The sequence below is a fragment of the Botryllus schlosseri genome, chromosome 9 (genome assembly GCF_051294905.1).
Source record: "Botryllus schlosseri isolate E-star chromosome 9, Bs_hap1, whole genome shotgun sequence".
NCBI lineage: Eukaryota > Metazoa > Chordata > Ascidiacea > Stolidobranchia > Styelidae > Botryllus > Botryllus schlosseri.
The window spans coordinates 23,701,104-23,727,519 of record NC_137244.1 but is presented as its reverse complement, the minus strand read 5'-3'; the positions used below and the strand labels follow the sequence as shown (position 1 = coordinate 23,727,519).

At 39.1% G+C, this 26,416-nt stretch overlaps 1 protein-coding gene across 1 annotated transcript; it reads left to right on the top strand.

Moving 5' to 3' along the window:
- On the top strand, window positions 1–21,717 carry LOC145445822 (baculoviral IAP repeat-containing protein 2-like). Its single transcript, XM_080323962.1, has 16 exons — window positions 1–1,263; window positions 1,326–1,368; window positions 1,622–1,704; window positions 1,931–2,126; window positions 2,240–2,333; window positions 4,885–4,945; window positions 6,150–6,282; window positions 7,085–7,241; window positions 7,982–8,100; window positions 12,530–12,654; window positions 13,859–14,175; window positions 14,648–14,743; window positions 15,674–15,878; window positions 17,990–18,133; window positions 19,658–19,707; window positions 20,727–21,717. Exons 1-16 carry the CDS (start codon window positions 33–35, stop codon window positions 20,904–20,906), a joined length of 3,234 nt encoding a protein of 1,077 aa, XP_080180088.1. The 5' UTR covers window positions 1–32; the 3' UTR covers window positions 20,907–21,717.
- The last annotated feature ends 4,699 nt before the right edge of the window (window positions 21,718–26,416 follow it).

Below are 26,416 nucleotides of genomic sequence, written 5' to 3'. Positions count from 1 at the left end.
TCAAGAAAAAATTCTGATGGTCTTGATGCAATATGAGCGAAGCAATTACAATACGAGCTTCAGGGAATGCAACTGCTCAAATATTTCATGTGGCGTCTGTCGTATTCTGCGTTACTGACGAGTCGATCACCAATTCCCGAGGAAAATGCTCAACATCATATTCAAATACTGGTAGAGACAAAGACATATCTGATGATAGCGTTCCTGAAAATTCTTGCGCTATATTGGAATTCAATGAAAATTTTTATATCAACCGCATGGAAGAAATACCCGACCTTCTGTGCAAAAGAAAGGAGATGAGTCACAAATTTGCTGTGATAATAACAGAAATAACCGCAAAGCACCACTCTGAATTGGAAGTTGGAAAATCCACTAATCCCTTCACATTATTAAATGTCCCCTTCGTTGGATGCACCTGTAAATATAATGAGATAAGTATAATACGCAAGTCTGGCGTATTTCTTGATATGGGTATTGAAATAGTTCCCGTATCTGATGACCATGAAATTTTTGGAGTACACACGGCTGTATATATTATGATATTGGGCCTACTAACCTTACTTTTGCCCAACTTCAAAGGCGGTCTGGTTTCATTGATAAACTTCCACAAAGGTCATACATCGCTACAATTTTCGCAACTAATGATTACAGTGTTGCGTGCAGAAGCCCAGCTTCCGTTGCGGAGACACAATAGTTTTGGGGAGTTGAATTCCTACTTTCCGGAACATAAATTTCGCAAACACTACACTAAATCTCGTATCAGTGAGGGTTTGTCACCTGATAATGCAGAAGGAGTCTTTCTGCAAGGACTTTTGAAGATTTCTCCTGAAAATATACAAAAGTTACAAAACATTTACGCTAATGATTCTATCTTGTTCAACGAACCATCAAGTCTCACCGATCGCAGCTCGGCCCAAGCTGGTTCTGTCGAAAGAACAATAATCACTTCAAAACTTGGAAAAAGAGGAGTTGACGTACGTTATGAACATCAAGACGATAATGGTATCGCAAATTCATGGAAATTTCAAGAAGAAAAACACCTTGGTACTGCTGATTATTACGAATTTGAGAAATTAGAGACCAATCCTGCATTTCACAAAAAACAATGCACCACAGAACTATATGCAAGGGGGGTGTATGGGTCAGTTTGTGCAGAAACAATTCAAGAGTCTGGATCATATATTGTTGAGAAGCATATAACATATTCTGAGAAACCTGAGATATGGCTCGAGGCGCCACCAAAGAGGCAAATGCCACATCATGGTAAATGTCAAACTCTTTGTCTGTTTAGAATCATTTTGTCTCAAGTGTTCAATATTTTGCAGGGCATTCGTATATTTCGCGGGATAATATAACTTCAAGACATAGGTGAGAAAAAAGGCATTGAGTATAAGAGCGAAATCGAAGCAACATTGTTATCCATCCATGGAATGTGTTTGCCTAGGAACCGCTCCTATAAACCATATCATGGGATGTTTCAGAAACCAATGATCATAAATACCCCGAATACATTTTGTACCTTGTAAATTTTATATGGGATGCATTTGTATGAAATCTTTGTATTGAATTTGTATCAAAATTTGTAACATTGCTCTTGCTCATTGCATTAATTTTTCCTCAGCACTTCTGAGACAGAGAGTGACGGTAGGATTATTGACAGTTCCCGGGACCCCCCTGGCCAGCAAAGTGTCTATATCCGTCCAGGTAGGGGACTGAATATTTTTTCATGTTTAAGTGTACTATAAACCAATTTCTGTTGTGGTATGGAAGTTTCCTTCAAGTTTTCAGAAAGATGTCTCTTTAACTACTTTTGGTCTACATTCTACTTTTATGTTACACATTACAGAAATGGTTCTGTTTGTTAAAATCAATATCAACTGGTATTCTGTGAAGATATTTTAACATATTTATTCGTCAATTACATTTTCAGGCGATCAACGTAACGAGTCCTATCGCTTATCAACTTTCCAAAATTACCCGTCAACAAATCCGCTGATCAGAAAAAACCTTGCTAAGGCGGGTTTCTCCTTCACTGGCTATCGAGATCGCGTGAAGTGTTTTGCGTGTGGGCAGTCAATAGAAAATTGGCAACTAGGCGACAATGCATTTCAGGATAGATGGCACCAGTAAGTCGTGACATGGACCACTCGCATCTTTGTAGCCTAGGATCCGTCTTTGTAGCCTAGGATCGTATTTTCAACTAATGTCTTGAAATTTTTAATTTCTGATTATTTTGCAGGTACGAATGTCCAATGGTTTCGGGTAGAGATTGTGGAAACGTCCCAATTCCGAGCTTATTCAACGTGATGCAAACGGGTGCTGGTGGTAACTTGGTAAAATTATTTTTGCTACTTGCTTGATCACGAAATAGACAGATGCATTATAAAGCATGGCGTATATTTGACGTAGAGAATTCACTTTAGCTTCAGCTTGATCTTTAGAAAGGGTTTATTCTAGCAGTAAAATCTGCATCAAAATAAGATCCTGGAGCTAAATTGAACACATCAGCATAACCACTAGGGTTGTCCATAATTTGGAAAATCTCAAAAAAGATGCCTATCCATGTCTCATTCAGTAGATTATTGATAAAAAGCGTCTATGAACCTGCAATAAGCTCATAGGAAAGTCGTTAACATTTGTCTAAATGCGTTTGAAAGTAGCTGCCGTAGAGTGAGCGTGTTAGCTACCATAGAACGACGAGAAGACTAGTAATCACGAAATCAAGTCTCTTGATTGGTTAATCAGCTATGCTTGAATAATCACGACCACAGCGGATTGCTGATTATGTGCTTCTACTAGTTCAAGAAGTTCGCTAACGGCAATGATTCGGTAAGCGCATTGTATGTTGGTGAGTTTATAATAAAATGAGACATCTGGTCATTGAATGTTTTAGTGTTAAAACTATAGGTACCGATTGGTTTAGAGCAACAATGGCCTCTTGCAGGGATGACAGAGGTGAAACAGCGAATGATTGTGAACTTATAGAGCTAAGTACAGATTCCAGAAATACCTATCTGATATGCTTGAGATTACGCCAAGTGATCCTGCTCTTCTGGGTGCAGGTAAAGCATATTAGACATCGCCAAACTGGTGCAGCATACCATGTGAGATGGATTCTGTATGCTCAGAAGATATGTGGCTCGACCAAGTAGCTTACATTGGATTTCTGAAGAAGAGTGTAACTACCACACCGCTTCAATACATCCTTTTTATGTCCATGTCTGGTTTAATTCAAGCACTAGTCGTGATGCAGCCGGTAATGACCTAAGATTCATTAGGGACATGCTAAGCAATGCAAGTAAACTGTCTTTTTGCTGGTCCCACCAGCATAGTCTGTGCTCATCTTTAGACCTCTTTGCACGACATCATTGAGGACTTTGAGAGCACTTACGGGTATGATTCCTTATGCTGCAATAATCTGACAAGTGCCAAGCATAAATGACAGATTCATCCAGCCCTTACAGCATTCAAGGCTTCAATTATATACCAAGACAACAGCCTAGTAAGATCAGACAAAGCAGTGTCAATCTCAAGCTTTATATTTGTATTCAATGATGGTATATCCCCTCTGAAAATAGAAATTCGTTTGCCACTTGCATAAGCGCCTTCTGCAATATTTTTATGCTTGTTTTTGTGCTTTCCATCAATGAAATCAAGGCATACATGCTACAACGGTTACCTTCACAATAAGCCATCCAGTCATGTATTTAAAGATATTGTGAAGCAGCTGTTCTTTGTTCATCATGTATTTTGTAACTCAACTTGTTCTGAATTAATCCTTAATCATTATTTGCGGACCAAGCGACAATGCGCTTACAGAATCACCGCCGTTAGCTGACTCCTTGACCAGCTGATCAACAAGCCGCCAACGTCGTGATCATTAAAGCATAACAGATTAGCCAATCAAACGCCGTGATTTCGTAAATACTAGTCTGCTTGCCGTTCTATGGTCGCTGACACGCCCACTCTACGGCAGCTACTTTCAAACGCATTTAGACAAATGTTAACGACTTTCCCGTGAGCTTATTGCAGGTTCATTGACGTTTTTTATCAATAATCTATAGAATGAGACATGGATACGCATATATTTTGAGATTTTGGAAATTATGGACAACCCTAATAACCACTAAAGCATGCATTTAGACTTATACCTGAAAACAATTGGAAAATTAGTGTAGAATAAGATCCAATTACATCTATACACCGCTCTTCCTTCGGCCATGCCTGGAACACCATGTTTGATCACGACGGAATTCGTCACTGTCTATACTGGTATTTTATTAAGTGGTTGAAATTTCAACTTGGAATTTGTCTGCTACCACTGATTCGTATTGAGTCAAATATATTGTACACTGTACACTGTACAGTGTACACATATTTATTTTTCAGGTAACCTGTAAATTTAATAACTATGTTTATAAAATTTGGAAAGGAAAGAACGCTTTAGCAGCTATATCATCCATTTAAACTCGCTCCAAATATGGTCTCTTGTGAAGCTTGCTTCAGAATGACGGATATGAAATTTTTTTTAAAGTATGTGTGAAACAGTCATGAAGCGTTAATGTACCGTATTTACACTTCGCAATAGCCTCAAGGTAATCCGTCCATTGAATCGATCCATTTATAGTGGTTTATCATCCTGAATTTAATCTTATCACGAATAACCTATTGATATTGAAAATTATTCCATTTAATTTGACTGGATACATAATTCTGACAAGTCGATTATTGTCTCTCTGTTTTTAGACTTTGCTGTAGAGATGCTGAATGATAATATTGTTTCTAGCCTTGTGATGTTTTTTTATGCTCATCTTTTACTCCCGCTGTGGTAAAATACATCATGACATAGAATAAAGCCCTATTGATGGTATATTATCTTTGTAGAGACAATATTCTGATGAAAGAAGAGGCGTTGGCCAGTCTGATGCTAGTCGATGGAGACATGGTGAGATTTTTGGCATGTTCATAAGGTCTGGTGGAAACTGCCATCTTAGCCCGGCCACCGATTGCTGAACAGTATCCTTTCTATCACCTTAATTATAGTTATGTAACCCGACATGACAACTGTAGAATATTCACAAGAAAACGAAGCATGATATTGCATTTGATAATACATTCATATTGAAATAAACATGTCATATTCCTTCCTAGCTGTCGATGTGTCTGTATATTTTATTGCTTGATTATTTTTGTGTAGCAACACAAATGATGTTGGTACCAACTGGTCGCAGAACAACCTGCAATGGTACTTCACTTCTGTTGTGCTCAATATATTATTAAAAATGTAATTTATTCAATGTACCGGTACCAAAAGATTGCGATACAATGAAAAGATATTGAAACGACTTGGAGTAGTCTTTGAAATCAGACACCCACCTTGGAATATGTGTGTTTGACAGTGTCAAGTCAATTTTCAAATTATGCCCGGAAATTGACGACCTCAAATAGCATTAATTATATTTTTTATGTGTAATTTCTAAATTTGTGTTCTTACAACAATCCAACTTTACATCCACGTAACCATATCCACTCTCTAAAATGTGTGGAAGTAGACTTTCTCATCGTTATGGAAATTTCAAACATGGGTTTACATTTACAAGAGCCACTTAATTTTTCTTAGCGTTCACTGAAAAACATGTTTTTTTAGTGTGTCTTTTTGAAGACATGCCCTTTCAAAAATTACCGAACTAATAATAGGTTCAATATACGATTGAATAATGCATTCACATTGAAATAAACATGAATATTTTAGGCTGACACTTGCCAGCGGTAATCATCGGCAACTAGTAAAGAATTGAAAATAACTTTGTGTAAACAGTCTTATCACGGAATATGACGTCACTTAAGCTTAAGATAAGTACTATTTATACTTATCCAAATGCTCCAAACTAGGTCGTGCCAACAAAGATTACATGAATAATCTAAAAATAGTGTACATTATGCTGAAGCCATCTGTTCGCTTCGATTATTCGAATTTTCATGCCAGTGACATCATATTTGTTAATGTACAAATTTCTATTGAATTCTCTACTATTGCTGACGACTACCCCTGACCCCTGACGAGAGTCAGCTGGGTTTGTGTCAATATGAATATGTGATTCCATTATACATTAATGTTCTGTAACTCCAAGAGTCTTTTCTGATAATAGGTTCTGGCGTGTCTACACCAGCAGCTGTCACACAGCCAAGCCGCCCACCTGCAGAATGGCAGATGGCTAGAGTGGTGTCATCCGACCATCGGCGATATCTAGAGAACTTGTTCCTCAATCGAGAATTAGACAGGTTATTACACTTTTATCACTTCCTTGTTTGATTCGATACCTTTTATTTCTCTCCGATGTAAATTGGAGGGTGACGATGTATGATCCAATTACCTCACCCTGGTCCTAGTTATTTTGTCTGGATATGCGAAATCAACACTTCTCGGTCATGTTTGGTACTGCTATAAAAGGGTTCACTTTCCATTTGAATCAATGGTGATTCCTGTTTCCTTTTACGTCATGTTTGTGAAATGGAGAACCGTCATCGTGTTAGTAATGAAAAAGAAACTCTGAACCGCTAACGCCCATATAGCATTCTGTCGATGTGAGCTGTAACAGTCATGGTATGTGTAAGCCTCGTTTCTTTTGGTAGAGTTTACAAAATGAATTGCTCCTCTGAGTATAATCTTTGATCTAAGATTTATACTTTTTCGATGATATTATTTGGATAGTATACAAGTACGGGTTTGGATTGAACGATCATTTTTTCTAAGTTCATATTGTATATAATTTGCGATCATGGCTCATTCCATAGTCACAATATGCTCTTTCCCCCGTACTGTACCAAAATGTTCTGACGCTGGAATTATCAAAACGAATTCTGGAGGACATTTACGTCGTAGAATTATATATACATTATGAATAATGTTAAGTTTCTGTAGGAGATTTGGTGGGTAAATTAGTTTCCGTCACGATATTAGCCTTGTGCAAATAAGGTACCCCGCACTTACTTTGAACTGTCATTAATGAGAAATCGGTTTCGTGGCATTAGAGTTACCAAATATTGAATGTGATTATACAACCGTAAACAATTTTGTGTCCAGGCTGGCTTCTTTTGTCCGTTGGAACATCAGGCAGTCGAATGTATCGCCGGCTTCCTTGGCAAAAACCGGATTTTTTTATTTGGGTGATATGGACCGAACCCAATGCTTCTCGTGTGGCGGCGTTCTCAGAAACTGGGCCTTGGACCATGATGCAGCGGTAATATTGATATGAATTAACGACCCCACGTAACAAACGAGATTCAATATCCGAGTATTGTGTTGAAATACCGATATTTGCACTAGAAGTTATGTAATCGAAAATTATGAGAAAAGTATCCTGTAAACCTGGGCGGTCCGTAACGAAGTAGCCTTACTTTTATGGAGTACCGTACGTAAGTAGTAATGCGTTACTTGCTCTACCCAATATGTTCCAACACCTGACAAATTTCTACAGTATTTGCCAATAATCAAGTACTCCATCTTTTTCCAAGTACCCAATTAGGTTTTGCTTTCACTACTGACTGAAGTGTATATATTCTGATACAACCACTACTTCTTAACAGTTTTTTAGGCAAAGCTACTTACTTTTGACTTCAAAATTTTGTATAATGGAATGTAGTTTTGGGATATGTTTGCATCACTAATATGAACGAAATCGCCATGAGGACCGTGCGAAATACCCCCAGTATCATTTTGTGACTGAATATCTTTAAAAAAAAATTATACCCATTAGTAGTAGTGTCGTTAGTCTCACTTTATTCCTTTTCATTTTCTACTTCCACTTGAAGCAATTTTGTCGTATCTTGGATCTGGTCATTTCGTAGGAATTAGGGCCATACTTCTACTTATCATTGAGTACCAATGTTGAATTCCTTGACGACATCTGCCTGTAATTCCGACCATGTTGCGCTCTTTGGCGACAAAATTCGGTTGCAATGGTCCTATTTTCATTTGCAGTCGGAGCACAGAGTTCATTTCCCCGGTTGTTTGATGGTGCACGGTCGTGAAGCGCGAAACATACCCTTCCCAATTCGTCCGGAGACCAAGGAAGAAAGAGAGAGACAATTTCCATGCAGGTAGCTTGTTATGCTTGACCAGGATCAAGGATGTGTGGCCGCTTGTGTTTAGGCATAGTATGTCATAGCGCAGAATGAGATATTTTTATGTTCCACTCTTGACTGGTGGTACCGTATTCGATACATTTTTGATACTTCATAATATTCCGGTCATAGGTGATCAAGTCTGTGTCATGAGAACTTGGCGGAATAGTCTCTGTATCACAGTAATTAGAAATATGAATATGAGTACACCGACTCATACGCATGCACACGATAAGTTCATATTAGGGTTGTCCAAAATTTGGAAAATCTTAAAAATGCTCCGTTGCAATGTCTCATTCTATAGATTACTGATAAAAACAACAATGAGCCTCAAAGCATTTGAAAGAAGCTGTCGAAGAATGGGCGTGCTACCGACCATAGAACGACGAGAAGACTAGTAATCACGAAACCTCTGCTATTGATCGGCTAATTCGCTATACCTCAATGTTTGCAACAGCTTGCTGATTAGGTGATCAATGAGTATGCTAATGGCGGTGATTCTGAAAGCGCATTGTAGGTAGCTTGGCAAATAATGATTTAAGAATAATCCAGGGCATGCTGAGTTACGAAATATATGATGAACAAACAACAGCAGCTTCACAAAAACTTCAAAAGCGTGACCGCTTTATTGCGAAGAAAACCGTTGTAGCCTATATGCCTTGTTTTCATTGAGGAAAAGCAAAAAAAAAGAAAAGGTGCTTATGCAAGTGGCGAACGAATTCAGAGTTTCAGAAGGGATCCATCATCATTGAACACAAATATAAAGCTTAACAATGACACTATACTTTGCGTGATCTTATTGGGCTCCAGTTGTAGCATATAGTAGAAGTTTTGAATGCTGTAGGGCAGGGGTCACCAACGTGGTGCCCGCGGGCCCCAGGTAGCCCGCGAGGAGCAGATGAGTAGCTCGCGACCCTGTTTTAAAAATAGATCGAATAGCAGCATTTACCAATATTCGTCAGATTATTACCAGTGAGCTTTTAAATATAGATTGATTGATTTAGCTATTCTTGTTTAAATCACACTAAACATAACTTACAAATGACAATACATATATATAAACACTTGAAATGATGATATCAAATATCCTCAATTACAATTAGTAATATAGAATCACAATATGTCGAAGACGTAGAATACGGCGCACTGCCCATACAGGCGACATGACGGAATGTCATCCACGGTCTTCTTGAAATGGCGGGGGTTCCGTTATGGCAGCTCGACGTCCAGGACTATGCCAAAGTAGTAAACAACATTACTATTCGGTAGCAGATAGCGGTGAAGTACTACAGGATTTTCAATATCTGTATGCCCATTACGTATTGTATCTTTTGACACAGCTTGTCTCTCTTACACTCAACGCAGTTTAGTACCATGTTTCTAACTTTCTGTAATCGATGCTGCTGTCAGGTATCATGAAGTCTGTCATGCCTTAGTACTGAACAGTTGAAGATTGAAATAGTAACACCGCAAAATGACCTCCACCTCAAAGCCCACAAGACTGCAGCAAACTTTTGGTGCCTTGTTGACACCGAAAAGTACAGTGGTGTATGCGCAGCAGCGATGAAGGTTGCAAGCGTGTTTGGTTCAACTTATGGTTGTGAATCAGCCTTTGCGGACATGAACTTCTTAAAAAACAAACACAGAACACGCCTCACTAATGAACATCCGGAACACTCACTCAGAGTTGCAGTGTCAAGTTACAAGAGTACAGCGCACTAGTTGATAGCATGAAATGCCAGGCCTCTACAACAATGACTGCATGCCTGCCATATTTTCAGCACCAACAAACACAAAAACAACAGAACAAATTTATTTTTCAGATTGAGCCCATGAGTGCTTTGCGGTTCCCTGAAGTTTTGTCCTGTGAGGTTCTGTTTCAATTTTTGTGGCGCAAGTTTGAACTTAACTAACCGTAAGTTTGAACTTGAAACCAACATGTCAAACTACGAAACTGCGGAGACGACTAGCGGTGCTTTCGTTAAGTTCGGACTTGCCCACAAAAATCGCGACAGATCCTCGCATGTTACCCTGATGTTACAGAGAACGTCGAGCAATGTTTGCAAAAACAATCAGCAAGGTAGGGCTTGGCGGGCAATTTGCCGAAAAAACCTGTTTGAACCAGCAATTCAGCATGTTTCCTGGCAACAGTAATTTTTTGGAAATGAATACAACATCTATCCTTAGATTCTTGTTCAAGTATAAGCAACTAACTCGAAATGCGAGCAAAGAGGACATTTGGGCATTTTTGAGCGTCCTCGCAGCACCATTCACATTTCTTGAGAAAAGAGGACATATGGTTGGTATTACTACATTTATGCAAACGCAAGCATTTTTGTTAATGCCAAGTATCAGTAACTTTTGTAGTAATATTTTATGAATAATTTAGCGTATTGTATATGATAAGATTGCTTGCATTGGCCCTTAAGTCAGTATGCCATTTCACGTTCATTTGCTCAGCTGATAGAAGCTTTATGGAATAGTCTGGTATCATATAATCATTTCATCAATTCCACAGTGTACTGAATACTCAATTATGTATTTTTCAGGAGACCCTCTCCATGATTGAAGAGGAGAGCTTGTGCAAAATCTGTTATGTTAATAAGGCAGACATGCTGTACCAACCTTGTAATCACATGTGCTGCTGTATGGAGTGTACGCAGGCGATACGGCATTGTCCGTTATGTCGTGTGAAAATTGAACAGGCGATAAAAACCTATCTCACGTAATGTGTTACATTTTGACTTACCGTAATATTGTATAATCAAGTAACATCCATATCCAATATCCATGCCTGACCATGCATAATAACTTCTTCGAAAGCTTAACCGCAATAATCATCAATACCTTCTTCAATAAGCATGTTTTTCTGCCGGAAACTCTAGTATTATTAAAACTATGTGGCCCTCTTATTTAATCCATCATAGGCAGGAGTTCTCAATTTGGTGTACACTGGAGAAATTTCTTGTGTACGCAAGCAGCAGTTTTGGGCACTGTGACAATGTTCTAAAATAAGTATTTAACCGTTTATGGGACAAGCGAGAAAGAAGTTGAATGAAATTAATTGCAACTCAAAGCATCATGCTCCAATTACGGGTTTAGCAGCGTTGTCAAGCTCATCCATCACATTAAATGTTTGAAGTGATTTTTGAAAATGTAAATACATAGCTAGTTGTGATTTTGTCTTTTCAATTGTGTAAACACTACAGTACACTATATGCTACCTTAATTTTAAGGGATACGCCATTTATACAGATTAATTGTATGAGTTCGCGGTTCAAAAAGTTTATAGAACCCGTGATCTAGGTTTTATGTGTGCCTTTCATCTTTCTTTCTAATATCTGGCGGTGACGTAGTATTTGGTGATCGATTGTGAGCCGAGTATAAATACAGGTATATTTCGTTATGAAAATATTATTCAATCTCCAATATATCATGTTTCTAACTTTCTGTAATCGATGCTGCTGTCAGGTATCATGAAATCTGTCATGCCTCGATACTGAACAGTTGAAGATTGAAATAGTAACACCGCAAAATGACCTCCACCTCAAAGCCCACAAGGCTGCAGCAAACTTTTGGTGCCTTGTTGACACGGAAAAGTACAGTGGTGTATGCGCAGCAGCGATGAAGGTTGCAAGCGTGTCTGGTTCAACTTATGGTTGTGAATCAGCCTTTGCGGACATGAACTTCATCAAAAACAAACACAGAACACGCCTCACTAATGAACATCCGGAACACTCACTCAGAGTTGCAGTGTCAAGTTACAAGAGTACAGCGCACTAGTTGATAGCATGAAATGCCAGGCCTCCCACTGACTGATATAGAAACAGATGACATGATGTCCAGTCTAATGTGTGACATGATTTATATTAAAATTTGAGCTGACTGTTATATAATTTATATAAACATGGTGCGAAGTAATTCGTGATTTCTTAAAAAGTCTTAGTGGCTACCTAGTTGAAATGAGATGTTGTGATTTAAAAGACTCTCTTAGAAGTAGTACCGCAATGTGATTCCTGCCCAATGCTATGAATATTAAAGCGGAAATTCAGTCTTGTACGGGTAAACGGCGGGAGTAAATGGTAGCCCGTCGATTCAATCAGTACCCAAAAGTAGCCCTTGGTTGCAAAAAGGTTGGTGACCCCTGCTGTAGGGAATCTAGGGATCGACTGAATCAGCCGGTTATGCTTGGCACTTGTCAGATGCTTACAGCGAATAGGTAAGGAGTTTGATTTTTAACTTTTCAGACCTCCAATTACTTGAGCCAACCATCATACATAGATAATTCAACGTGTTGCAGAGTTGGTTCCATAAGGACATTATATGGAATCTATTTCCATGATATTTATACAATCGAGTGTGAATGCTCATAGATTTTTTGTAACACGGTTGTTATGACTTGCAGGCTCCCTTCTAACCCGCATATGAGGAATGAAAATACAAGACTTGACACATTCGATCGGCGTTGGCCTACGGGAAGGCTGGCAGCAACACCAGAGCAGATCGCGGAGGCGGGTTTCTTCTTTTTGGGTATGATTACTTAGCGTTGCAGCATTCATATTCATGTTTTAGTGGAGTTAATTGCAATCTAATATTGTAAATAGCGCTGTCTCTCGATTATTTGAATTTTTTTGCCTATGATTCACCATATTCATGTTGAAATAAACCCAAATATTGTCGGTTAACACTCGTCAGGGATAATATCCAGCAGATACCGTTGTAAAGAGTTGAAAAGAACTTTGTATATAAGCAGCCGTGTCTCCGAATATGACGTCACAGGTGTACAAATTTGAATAATAGAGGCGAACAGATCGCTCAAGCTCAATGTACTATTCTTAGATTGTACACAAACTTTTTCTGTTGGCACAAACTAGGTTGGTGTATCACTTTGTATAATAATTTTATGATGTTTAAACAATTGAATACTCTCATTCTGGTTGACCCGAACATCGTCATAATCATATGAACGATGTTGGTCAATAGCAATCGAGCATTGCTTTGTGCCACAAATTTGACCTTTTAAGGCTGGACGAAATTGAGTACTTGAGTGATTCAATTCTGTGTCGAGTATTCGAGTATCACTCATTATCACGTCATAACTGTTGAATGACCTGAAATGACCAATATGTATCTTTGACGTGAATCGATATATTCTCTTTTAGTGGCAATGAGCGTAACATTTCAGTAGTCACGAAAAAATAAACTCTCAAATACTTGATTCAGACTTGAGTACCCGAATCCAGGGTTGTAACCAATCAACAAGGTTCCGAGTCCAAGTTTGGGTGCAGAGGGTGGAGTCTGAGTCCAAGTAATTGTGTTCACTGCTTAGTTCCGAGTTCAAGTGATGTTTACAAGTCTGCTTGGGTGATATCAAATGACCCGTATTTATGATATGCTAATTTTGCTCATTCTTACCAGTTTCTGGCCCTGACATTCATATACTATTGCTGATAGACGAAATACTAATAATATATATTGTTACTATTCTTCGAAGTTACAATGTAATGCCTGTATCAGCCGTCTGAGTCTCAAGTCATATGACCTGGTCCAATGGTCGAGTCATGCGCAATGACTCGAGTACAAGTCGAGTTATTTTCGGTACTTAAAACGACTCGAGTTGCCGAAAAATGACTCGAGTCATTACAGCCCTGCCCAAATCATTGTGCATGGCCCGTAAGTTTTCGAATTTATTCTCTCCCACCTCCCATTGCAATCTCGCGCAACCGCCTTGCAGGAGACCGCGACCGCGTGAAATGCTGGTACTGCAACGGGGGCCTCCAAAACTGGGACTACGAAGACGACCCGTTCGTGGAACACGCCAAGTGGTTCCCGAACTGCCAGTTCCTGCTGCGGCAGAAGGGCCAGCGTTTCGTGATGGGGCATCTGGCAGCAAACCCAAGTCTCGCGCGGCCGATCATCGCGAAACAGGACGGCGCCAATCTCGATTTGGCCGGCCCGGGGGAGGTGACGGAAAACCTGAGAAGACCGAGCGGCCGTAACCAGGAGTCTAGCAATGAAGAAGCTGGCCCTGTGAGGATAGTCGATCCAAGGGTAAGTGTTACAGGCGGGCCTGTGCTGTTGGTTCACTTTACAAACGAATTGGACTCCAGACATTTTGAATCTACCAACTCTGATCGTGACTCCTAATATTAAATTCATGGAACTCAGACTCCAACAATTCTGGGAATGTACTCGGAGAATTATACATTTATTACTTTTGTCGATAATTGACCTACTTTTTGATTGAAAAAAATCATGCTTGCAGAAAGAACTTAAGTGTATAAGTTACATGAAATACTGGATAATTTTTGCAACTGTAACTGCACTTTGTAGCAACATTTGAAAAAAATCGGGTATATCTAAACATAGTCACAGTCAGAGCATTTTAAACATACTCTAACTTCGACTTCAACCTTCCTTCTGACATCATCGAGAGAAATTTTAACGAAACCCCCGACTCCACAGCCCTGGTTACTGGCGATGGTAGATTCTTTGTTTTTCACACATTTTCATGCCTGCACAGGAGGTGATGCGCAAGAACGAGGAACTTGTGAAAGAAACGTTGAAGAACGATGCAAACGTCAGGAATGTGCTGATGATGGGATTTGCTTTCGACGCCGTAAGTCTGCAGAGTCTATTGAACGACAGGGGCGGGCAACATGCGGTCTGCGATAGTATTTCGGCTAATCTCCCATCCCACTACTACTAGTATTGTTGTTCTTTAGTTCATACAAAGGCTCTCCCCGTCCGGCATGTGGCCAGAATGCAAGGAATTTGTTGACAACTTTGATCGACCACAGATGTCTCATTGACTTCAACAGTTATTGAAGTATATTACGTTCATAAATTGATTGAGTGCTGTACATGGTCCTTATGCTTCAAACTTAAATTTCCATACAATATATCCTTCGTATAGGTAGATAAATACCTGCTTAATGTATCGATTCGGGAATCCGGCCCGCCAAGTACTTCATTTTCCATATCAGGCTGGACTGGAGAAGTGACCCGCCCCTGATATCCAATGTCCTTTCCAATGCTCTACTAGCTGTCTAAAGTTGTTTGATCGAATTTATTGTGTACAAAATTTACTGAATACTTCATTATACGGCTCTCAAACTTGGTCAGGCACAGAGGCACGTGACATTAATTTCGGAGCAATTACGCGAGCAACATCGTTTTTCTCGCACTGTGACAATTTTCTGCAACAATGATTTAACGTTTATAGAACAAACGAGGAATAAGTTGAATCAAACTACTGAAATTTGGTAAATAAGGTTGCCGTTGACATACAGTAAGCACCAAGGACAGGCAAATCATGCACAGGCCGTGATATTGAGGCTTGGCCGAATGTGATGGCCGTTTTTTACTCACCGCCATCTGAGTCTGTGGTTGAATAGCGATATGACGTAGGTTTTTGATAGTCACCAGCTTCCCGAATCTTTCATTCGAGGTACTCGAAGTGCTAGGGTGCCGCCAAGTCAAAAGGGGTTAGAGCTACTGGCGTAGTGGCGCATTGGCTCATACCATCGTTTCCTGATCACGTCATTAGGTCAAGGCTGTAATCGAGGAAAGAGTTATTTCACGGACTCCGACGTTGATGGCTGACGGAATTTGCGACTCCATGGCTGAATTATTGGACGATGTCATGAATAAAGAGAAGGAATTGAGAGAGACAGAATTGTCGGGAATACGTGATGTTACGACCCCGGATATGGACCAGGCCGGGCCGAGCTCGTACGGCACTGTGTCGTCAAGTCAGTTACGCTGTTTAAAAATGTTTTCCCGCTTTTCACGGCATGAGTATATTGACGGTGTAACCATTGTTAGTTGTCTACGTTCTGCTTACCGGTAATCTCCTGAATCTTGGACCATGTCTGGTGTGATATCTGATAGCGGTGGTTTGGGGCGGGAGGTTATCATTAGGGCTGGGCACGGTGATTCTTATAGTCGAGTCTGAATCGAGAATTATTTCTAATGATTCGAGTCGAGTAGTGAGTTGATTTTTTCGATTGCTGAAGCGAGTAATTTTTCGCCGAGAATTATAGTTTCATTACTATATTCTACTGTGAAAGGCTTGAAACCTCGATTGGTTGTACGAATGTGATTCTGCCATTTTCATAAATCAAGTTACACTCGATTGTTGATTCACAATGTTCTGCTTAATGCTAATCTCCTAAATCCCGGATCATTGCTAGTGTGATGTCTGCTAGGGTGCTAAAGTGCAGGAGATTGTCATTTCCTATGTCGTTTTCTTGAAAAGGAATACGATTATGCCATTGCCATTTAATCGAGTTGCGCTAGATTGTTGCTAGTTCTTTATGTTCTGGTTACCTGTAATCTCTTGAATCCCGGACCATTGCTAGTGTGATATATGATAGCAATGGTTTGGTGCAGGAGATTATTTCTCATTTTGTTTTCTTGAAAATTGAAACGATTCTGCCATTGTCACAAATTGAGTTACGCTTCATCGATAATCGATCAGTTACATTGGGAGTTGTTTTTAACAAATATCATATCTTCTACCACTTTCAATTCTGTTTCTAGTATTCTTATGACGTAATTGCATACTTTGGTGTCCTCGTTAATTTGATTGGCAGATGTAGTTTCTGTGGTTTCTGGGTCCTCACCATATAACCTTTTAAAACTAATGTAACTAAAATATCATCTGTTGAATATTGATGTGTTCTTTTCACACTTTTCTATTTGCACTGCCAGCTAGCTAATATGATTCACAAGGCACACTTGCTACTTCCAGAGCAATGTGGTCATTTGTGAGTCACTTGTCACCACATATCACCCAGGGATATATAGAACTCTCTGATATCACCACTATCAATTCCAAAATAACAACTGATGCGATTCATTCTACTGTGGCATCATAAAATCAGAGGACAGATAAGTCCACCCAGTTTATTCACCTATGATTTCATAATCTTCTCACAAATACGTAATCTATTGTCATCGTTTGTGTACCGTATATCAGCAATAGCAAATGTTTGTATAATGCTACGTTTCGGGTAAATTAAATGGTGAATTACTTACAGCTATATCATGGGTACTTCCGATTGATTTGAATTCATAACATCATTAATTTTTGTTACCAGATGCTTCCAAAGAATACATGCAATTGTTTCGCTGCATGCTAACGCGAATCGCATTCTTTCCTGACTTCAGAGATATTTAGAGTTGTAGATTCTTAGCTACCCCTGCTTCGTATGGTTTGTATTGCAACGGCTGTCTTTTGTGTGATTCTGAATGTCGTAAGTTGGCATACGTGTGTAGTGTAGTGTTGTTGTGCTCAATGCATTTATTCCTTAGCTATCATTTGACTGGCCATTCCCCTTCTTTATAACATTATCTGCAATGCTGTAATCTGTAAATATTTCTGTTAGTAAAAGATTGTAGGCAAATGAGTTTGTCTGACTTTGGAAGCGCTTACACAACAAAATCTTGTTTGGTAGCCTATGCATGGCAACACCAAGCATGGATTATTTTCAATTCTGCTGAATTAACAGACAAAAGACGATGTATTGCTCAAAGCCGGTCTCAAAACTAAGTTGTACGCTCTATGACTTCATGAAAATTGATCTTCTTGATGTGTAGGGATTTGGCTGCAAATCTGGTTAAAATGTAACCCTCTATTCAAGTCTTTGCAGTAGCTCATCTGTCCATGAAACTGGTGATAGGAAATAGGGCATCGCATATTATGAAAATGACCTATAATTCTTAATAAATAAGCATATGCGTGAAGAAATGACAGATATGGAAACGCCGAAGTTGTGAGTGTTATATATTATTCCTTAATGCAGCTGGATTTGCTTTCAGTCAATGGTGTTGATGTTATTTTGAAAATATAAAATTTCAGGATACAGCAGCATGACTACTCCATCAAACATTTCATCAATAAGAAGCGCGCCGGGATCAGGTAAGTACAACGTTTCCCTCATCGACGTCAGTGACGAGGAAGACGTCAACATGTATGAAAGTGAAACATCAGCAATTGAACAGGGTGAGTTTTATACCATGATACAGATACATAAGATACTATAAAATGATACTCAGTTCGATGCTATAAATCCTAGCATTTCTTTCGGCATGTCCTCAATATCGATCAGTTTTTTCAGCATTGAAACCGCGCCACTTCAGAGGTGGTCAAAGTAATCAGTGTTGCTACTCAAGTTGAAGTAATTCCATGAATTTCTTCTTAATTACAAGTAGAAGTAGTAATTTCCAAGGTATTTCAAACCCAATTGTAAGCAGTAAATGAAAGGTATGAATAGTACCAAAATGAGTAGTTTAAAACCGTAGATTTGGTCGTGGGGTCATATGCCTTTAGCAGTTTATTGGAGTTGGCTACTTTTTGAAATTACAAGATTTTTTTTGCGACTGACGCAAAATGATTAACGATACTACAATTAGGTACAACCTTCGAAAATATATTCAGCTACCGTGCTGCCGAGGCTATCTCTCATGACAATTTCACTCGTAAAGTGATGCAAATTTATCCCAAAACTACCTTCTGCTTTTCAAAATACAATGTGTAAAAAGTTTGTATTTTGGACTAAACTATTCTGTAGAAATGGAAGTATTCGAAGACTTTATGGCATTCAGTACTTAGTGTGAGTAGGCGAATCTCACTGGAGTACCAGAACTTTGGAGCAAGGCATAAATGTTTAATTGCTCCAGCTCCAGATCTCATTGACAACACTGATGCAGCTCCGTTAAATTCCTATATGAAAACTAGCCTATCTATTGGGTCAGTCAGTAGTCGCAAGGTTTCGAGTCACAAGTCAGTCTCACGTTTATAGTTTTGACTCGAGTCAAGTCGACTCATTTTCAATTCACCACCGAGTCAAGTCGGGAGGGTCGAGTCTGAGCTCAAGTCATAGTGTTCACTGTTCAGTTTTGAGTTCAATTCGGTTCAACCCACTTTTTCAACTCTGCTCGAGTGATATAGAATGGCTCGCATTCATAATACCGTAATGTTCCTCAGTCTTAACAGTTTCTGGCCCGATTTTCCAAGTATCAGGACCGATAGACAAAATACCAATCATGTGGTGACTTCACTATTCTGTGAAGTTACAATGAAATGTGTGCCTTGGCCGTCCTAGTCTCGAGTCATGTGACTTGTTTCGAGTCACGCACAATAACTCGAGTACAAGTTGAGTCAATACACAAATTGCCTCGAGTCGAGTCACCAAAAATCGTCGCTCGAGTCGAGTCTTTACAACCCTGGTCAAATCTGCAGCAACGTGGTTAGAAAAGATGACCAAGAGAGGCAACAATTTGTGAATTCAGTCAATAGTAGTTACATAGCATCTTATAAAATACATCTGATCCGGAGCTATCCTTTAAACGCTGGCTCCAGCTCCGGTGAAAACACGGGCTCCGGGGCTCCTGCTCCAAAGTCCTGTCGAGTACTCCGAAAAGGTAGTTCTTTACTGACTACCTCTGCGCCATTATAATTGGCTTCTCATGTCTCACAATCATGAAAATTCAAAATTTTGATTCAGTTCTCTTGATTTTCATACAGCAACCAATATGGAAGAAATCGGATCGCAACAAACTGCTGAGACAATGCAGGTAATGATACTATTTTGTTCTTATTCCACCCACTTCCATGCAACAAGTTAGGGTTTGCGAAAAAAAGTACTCATTCTGCCCAGACCTTGAATTCCATGATGAAGGCACATAAATCAACTGAGCATTAACTTGTAAAGTAACATTTGCAACAATGACCGCACGCCTGCCATATTTTCAGCACCATCAGACACAAAAACAACAAATCGAATTTATTTTTCAGATTGAGCCCATGAATACTTTGCGGTTCCCTGAAGTCTTGTCCTGTGAGGTTCTGTTTCAATTTTTGTGGCGCAAGTTTGAACTTAACTAACCGTAAGTTTGAACTTGAAACCAACATGTCAAACTACGAAACTGCGGAGACGACTAGCGGTGCTTTCGTTAAGTTTGGACTTGCCCACAAAAATCGCGACATATCCTCGCATGTTACCCTGATGTTACAGAGAACGTCGAGCAATGTTTGCAAAAACAATCAACAAGGTAGGGCGTGGCGGGCGATTTGTCGGAAAAACCTCTTTGAACCAGCAATTCGGCATGTTTCCTGGCAACAGTAATTTTTTGGAAATGAATGCAACATTTATCCTTAAATTATTGTTCAAGTATAAGCAACTCTAAATTCGGGCAAAGAGGACATTTGGGCATTTTTGAGCGTCCTTGCAGCACCATTCACATTTCTTGAGAAAAGAGGACATATGGTTGGCCTGCTTGTCCGTAAACCAAAAATCATAACTGGTCTTTCTTCGTCTAAATTTCCGTGTGAACTGGGTACCGCATAGTATTACTACATTTATACAAACGCAAGTATTTTTGTTAATGCCAAAGTATCAATAACTTTGTAATAATATTTTATGAATAATTTAGCATATTGTATGTGATAAGATTGCTTGCATTGGCCCTTTAGTCAGTATGCCATTTCACATTCATCTGCTCAGCTGATAGAAGCTTCATGGAATAGTCTGGTATCATATAATCATCTCATCAATTCCACAGTGTACTGAATATTCAATTATGTATTTTTTCAGGAGACCCTCTCCATGATTGAAGAGGAGAGCTTATGCAAAATCTGTTACGTTAACAAGGCAGACATGCTGTACCAACCTTGTAATCACATGTGCTGCTGTATAGAGTGTACGCAGGCGATACGGCATTGTCCGTTATGCCGCGTGAAAATTGAACAAGCGATAAAAACCTATCTTCAGTAATGTGTTACATTTTGATTAATATTGTATAATAAAGTACCTTCCATATCCAATATCCATGCATAATAACTTCTTCGAAAGCCTGACCGCAATATTAATCAATACCTTCTTCGATATGTATATTTTTTCTGCGGGAAACTCCAGTATTATTAAAACTATGTGGCCCTCTTATTTAATCCATCATCGGCAGAAGTTCTCAATTTGGTGTACACTGGGGAAATGTCTTGTGTACGCAAGCAACAGTTTTTGGCACTGTGACAATTTTCTAAAACAAATATTTAACAGTTTATGGGACAAGCAGGAAAGAAGTTGAATGAAATTAGGTGCAGTTTAAAGCATCATTCTCCACTTACGGGTGTGAGCAGCGTTGTCAAGCTCATCCATCACATTTAATGTTTGAAGTGATTTTTGAAAATGTAAACACATAGTTTGTTGTGATTTGTCTTTTCAATTGTGTACACACTGTACAGTACACTATATAGTATATATACTACGTTAATTTTAAGGGATACGCCATTCATGCAGATTAATCGAATGAGTTGGCGGTTAAAAAAGTTTTGAAAACCCCTGATCTAGGTTTTCTGTGTGCCTTTCATCTTTCTTTCTAATATCTGGCGGTGACGTAGTGTTTTGTGATCGATTGTAAGTCGAGTTCAAATACAGGTATATTTCAATATGAAAATATTATTCAATTTCCAATATATCTGCTATTTGAAGCGCCAGGTATAATTTTATGTAAGGTGAATGAATTATATTCTGTATAGCTGCATAACTTCGCAATAGCAGTACAAGAATCTAATGGTTTGTTACTACTCGGTATTGGGACTATGTCGTATTTAATTTTGGTTGTCGACAGGCGCAATGGAAAGGCGAGACACGCTACACAGGGTTTGTTAGATTTGCTATCGGGTCCATACTACATGGACTTGTTGAGCTTAATCTCTCAGGCAAGGATATCGCAACTAGGAGAATCAACTACGCAATGTTCAGTTTTTCCAAATTAAGTTAGAGCTACACAGTTTTTTTCGAATTCGCTTGGAATCAGTTTCTGATTTCGCATATGATTGAAAATTTAATTAATTTAGAAAATAGAAAGACATAGAAAAAATCAATTTCAGTTCTTTCTCAGAAGCATGGAAATGGCCAGTGGCGACTCGTCCTATAAGGCAACTGGGGTATTGCCCCACCTAAAATTCTGTTCAATAACAGTGATTTACCATTTATAGACGCTCAGCAATCGGTATATACCGAAATCACGGCGAAAATCGCATTCTTTTGTCCTTTCGGTTGTAAATGCTCATATATAGCGAAGTCTCTAAGAAAAGAAAATTATCTTCTGTGTTTCGCTATAGAAATTAATTTCTATACTTTCACTGTCTGATCTCTCAAAGCCGCTCACAATAAAGAAACGGTGAACTATACTCTCTCCTAGTGATCAAATTACTGAGCAAGCGGGGCAACTTGGGAGTCGCCCTGCCAGTGTGATGTGATAATGGTATGTATATTGTATACTCTGTACCGTCCTATACGTTGGGTAGACCTTTGCTGGTAGAAGTCGATTTTGACGGTGTTTCGCAACATGATAATTCTTGAAACTTGGTATGTTATGTCGTGATGGTGGTATTTAACACTGCTTCAAGTTTCAGGGTTGCTACTTGAAGTGTGCTGATCCGTCATGTATCGCAAACAGATTTTACTCAAAAGCCGGTATTGGTCTCCATTGATTTTGACGATGTTCCATACCGAGATCGGTCATGACATTTGGCATAGTAAGTCATAATGTTAGTATCGGACGCTGTACCAATAAGTTTTAAGTTTATCACTGGACTATATGCGGGTGGTAATTTCGTTTCGTAAGTCGAGTGAGAGCTGACTCGCCATTTATCGCTAACAGATTTCAAGCAAAACCGGTACTGGTCTCTATTGATTTTAACGATGTTCCATACCTAGATCGGCCATGAGTAGGGCAAGTTTTTGTTGCAGTCCATGGAAAGTTGCATTTATTTTTCACAAAGTTGCACTAAAAAGTTGCATATATGGACAAGTTCCTTGAAATTATTAGGGTATGAGATGCTCAAATCGATCTGTATCAAAGGCACTGTAGCAAAACTCATTGTTGGCGACTTCAACAAAATCAATAACCTGAAAAAATTGACCCAGTGAAAATGTAATGCTCGGCGGTCTATAGCCTGAATGTCCGTCTAATCAGAAAGGACCTCGTGTTTAAACGACAGTGAAATAATCAAGCGATCTATTTGCTTTACATATATTGCCAAATATTTCCAGTATAAAAAAAATTGCATGAAAAATTGAAAAAACTTCCAATTATTTGCATGAAAAATCGAAAAAGTTACAAAAAGTTTCAATTTATGAATCCTTCAAATAGCTTAAAACACCATACTACAAAATTTTTGAGTATTTAGGAAGCAGTAAAAAAAGTTGCAAAAACTTGCCTTGGACGGTAGGCCTAGATCTTGATTTTAGTATCGAACGCTGTGCCAAGTCCCACTCAATGATTAGGGCAGTAATTTCGTTATCGAGGTTGAGTATGGTAGAGATGTAGGCCTACGCTGATCTGACACATAGGCCTAACTACCGCGTTGCGGATTTCACGCAAAAGCCGGTGTTGGTCTGTGCTTATTTTAACTCGTGTTTTATACTGAGATAGGTGATGAGATGATGATCTCATGAAACAGTTTACTAAGATTCTCATTATCATCATTGGTTTATTAGCAATTTTATCAGTTCAATACACCACAAAAATGCGATACAATGAAAAGACAGGAAGATGTCGAAGCGACTTGGAGTAGTTTATGGAATCAGGCACCCACCTTGGCCTAGGCGATGTAAAGAGGAGGCATGCACACTGAATGGAAGTAAAGAAGAAAGTAACAACCACACGCAAGTAACCACCAACTGAGTGCGAAAATAAAGGAACCATATTTATAAATATGCCGAACCACCGTACCGTGTGGAGCGGAGCATGGACCGGAGCCGGGTTGGATATCCGGCCGGATTAGTACTTTTCCTGATACGGCCGGGGCCGGACCAGAAAATTGAAAAACAGAATCGGAGTCGGACCAGGTAATTTGTCGATCCGCTCCGCACTAATTGCTGACTGCGCCATAACCTTGTTAAGTTCAAAAACGCTCCCGCTAAAATATATAGATTTAAAAAATATAAATACTTCTGCACATCACATACAGAGAACGAATCTACCTAAAACACGCGCGGATGTGTTTTTGCAAGTACAGGACTCAAAATAATAAACTTGCTGGAGTGACCAATGTAAAATTACACTCGTGATCCAAAGTCATTCCCGTTTCGAATTTCTGTGATGTTTAGCTGGTGAAACCTTTCTAGATGCGTAGGCTTTGAGGTCGGCCTATCGCGCCAGCAATGAAATAAAAATATACTAGTAAGAATATACCATATATATTTATCGTGGAGAAATATAATAAGAAAAAGTTTAATCGAGTCCCCAATCTACCAGCGCAGAGATTTCGATCGGTAGGCCTACATCCGACTCAAACTCGCAAATACAAACCCTATTACTTCATGCCCTAACTGCCAGGGCATGGTATGAATGAAAATAATAATAATGTTAATTATTCCAATATCAATATAAAAACGAATGATATTCGATCGCTGTCGCGTACAACTTGCATTTCGCTTATCGTGACTTTCACTTCCTAAACTACCAAGGTAGTTTTAAAATCGTAGTAGTTAAAATTGTAGTTACATGAATATTTTAATAATTTGTTTGAGCTTGGAAATAATTTTCTGCTCTTTGGTAGCATGATCATCATCACGTAATATCTCTATTTGACATAAGCATCATTGTAATTCGTTATATCTTGCTTGTATTGAAGCGACGTTACGATGTGCCGGCCTCCAACACGCATTGTAAATTAATGAAATCCGGTTATTTCTCATAAAAAATGGACGCCTTGATGTTGGCTAATACAGCTAATGAGTGTGATCCACGGATTGGCGGGGAAAATGGAAATTTGATTCGCTGTCGAAAAATGATTGTGTAGTGATGTAAAAGGTCCGTAGACATATGAGCATGCGACATTACAGCATGCGAGACTTCGGCATGCGACAATTTGTCATGCGACACATGAGCATGTTGGTTAAATTACGGGTTAGGGGTAGGTTAGGGTTGGATTTATGGTTGAGTTAGGGTTAGGGTTTAGGTTAGGTTAGGCTAGGTTAGGTTAGTTTAGGCTATGTTTCGGGTTAGGGTAAGTTTTTGGGTTATACAGTCACATGCTGAAGTGACGCATGCTGATGTGTTCCATGCTGAACTGTCGCTTTCCATTGTGTCGCATGCTCATATGTCGGGCAACCAAGAAATATTAGAGATACGATCGGCATTTCATACAGACGTTTAATAAACTAGGTTAATATTGTAATAATTTATTTTTTTACACGTGAGTCTATTCCAAACCAGAAACCCCTAAATTCCTCAAAAGTGGGAATTCCCCACCGGTTGGTAACCACTGCATTAGAATATATCTTGGAATATATTCTAATGCAGTGGTTACCAACCGGTGGGGAATTCCCACTTTTGAGGAATTTAGGGGTTTCTGGTTTGGAATAGACTCACGTGTAAAAAAATAAATTATTACAATATTAACTTAGTTTATTAAACGTCTGTATGAAATGCCGATCGTATCTCTAATATTTCTTGGCTCATTTGCAATTCCGCAATCCGTATTATCAGTGCTTCCAATTAGCGAGAATCGACTGGAAAGCGGCACGCCATCTCGCGCATATAGGTTTTTAATCATTCGTATGCGAAATGGTGTGATTGAAATCACCTGATTCGTTTTAATAAGAGTTCATTTGCATATGAATATGTATTCGCAGGAGATCGTGGACTCGCTAATGGATACCATAGCAATAGCCGATGACGTGACATATTTCTTTTTTTTTCGAGTTATAGTATTGTGCGAAATTGTAGCTAATGGCCGCTTACATCTACCATACGCATAAGTTCGTCAACACCAGGGAGTTTATTTGACCGACGCAATATTCGGTATTTACACATGTAAATTGATGCTACCTCGATACATTTGGAAAATTTGAAATCCTTCCTATTTTATGTCGGCTTATATATACATTTCAAGGAGGCGCAACATTGCGTTTACGGTTACCAGTTCACTGCCGCTCATTAATTTTAGTGCGTGATGTTCGATTCGGGGTTCTTAACTTCCACCAATAGCAAGACTTTACAAAACAAACTCTTACCCAATTTTATTGGAGGGAACAATTTTAAAGGGTGGAAATATAGATTTCAGGTTGTGGGGAATGAAAAGAAAAAGGTTGGGAACCAATCTTCTAATTAGACAGCACCTTTGTAATTTTGTAGGTAAAGTTACTGCTAGCAGTGTGCTTCCACACTAGATTTACATGTCATGAGATTCTGTTGTGATTCCAAATAATCCCGTGTGTAGGCCTGTACATTGTACGTTCCAACTTCGATGATTAGGCAACCTACATCACTG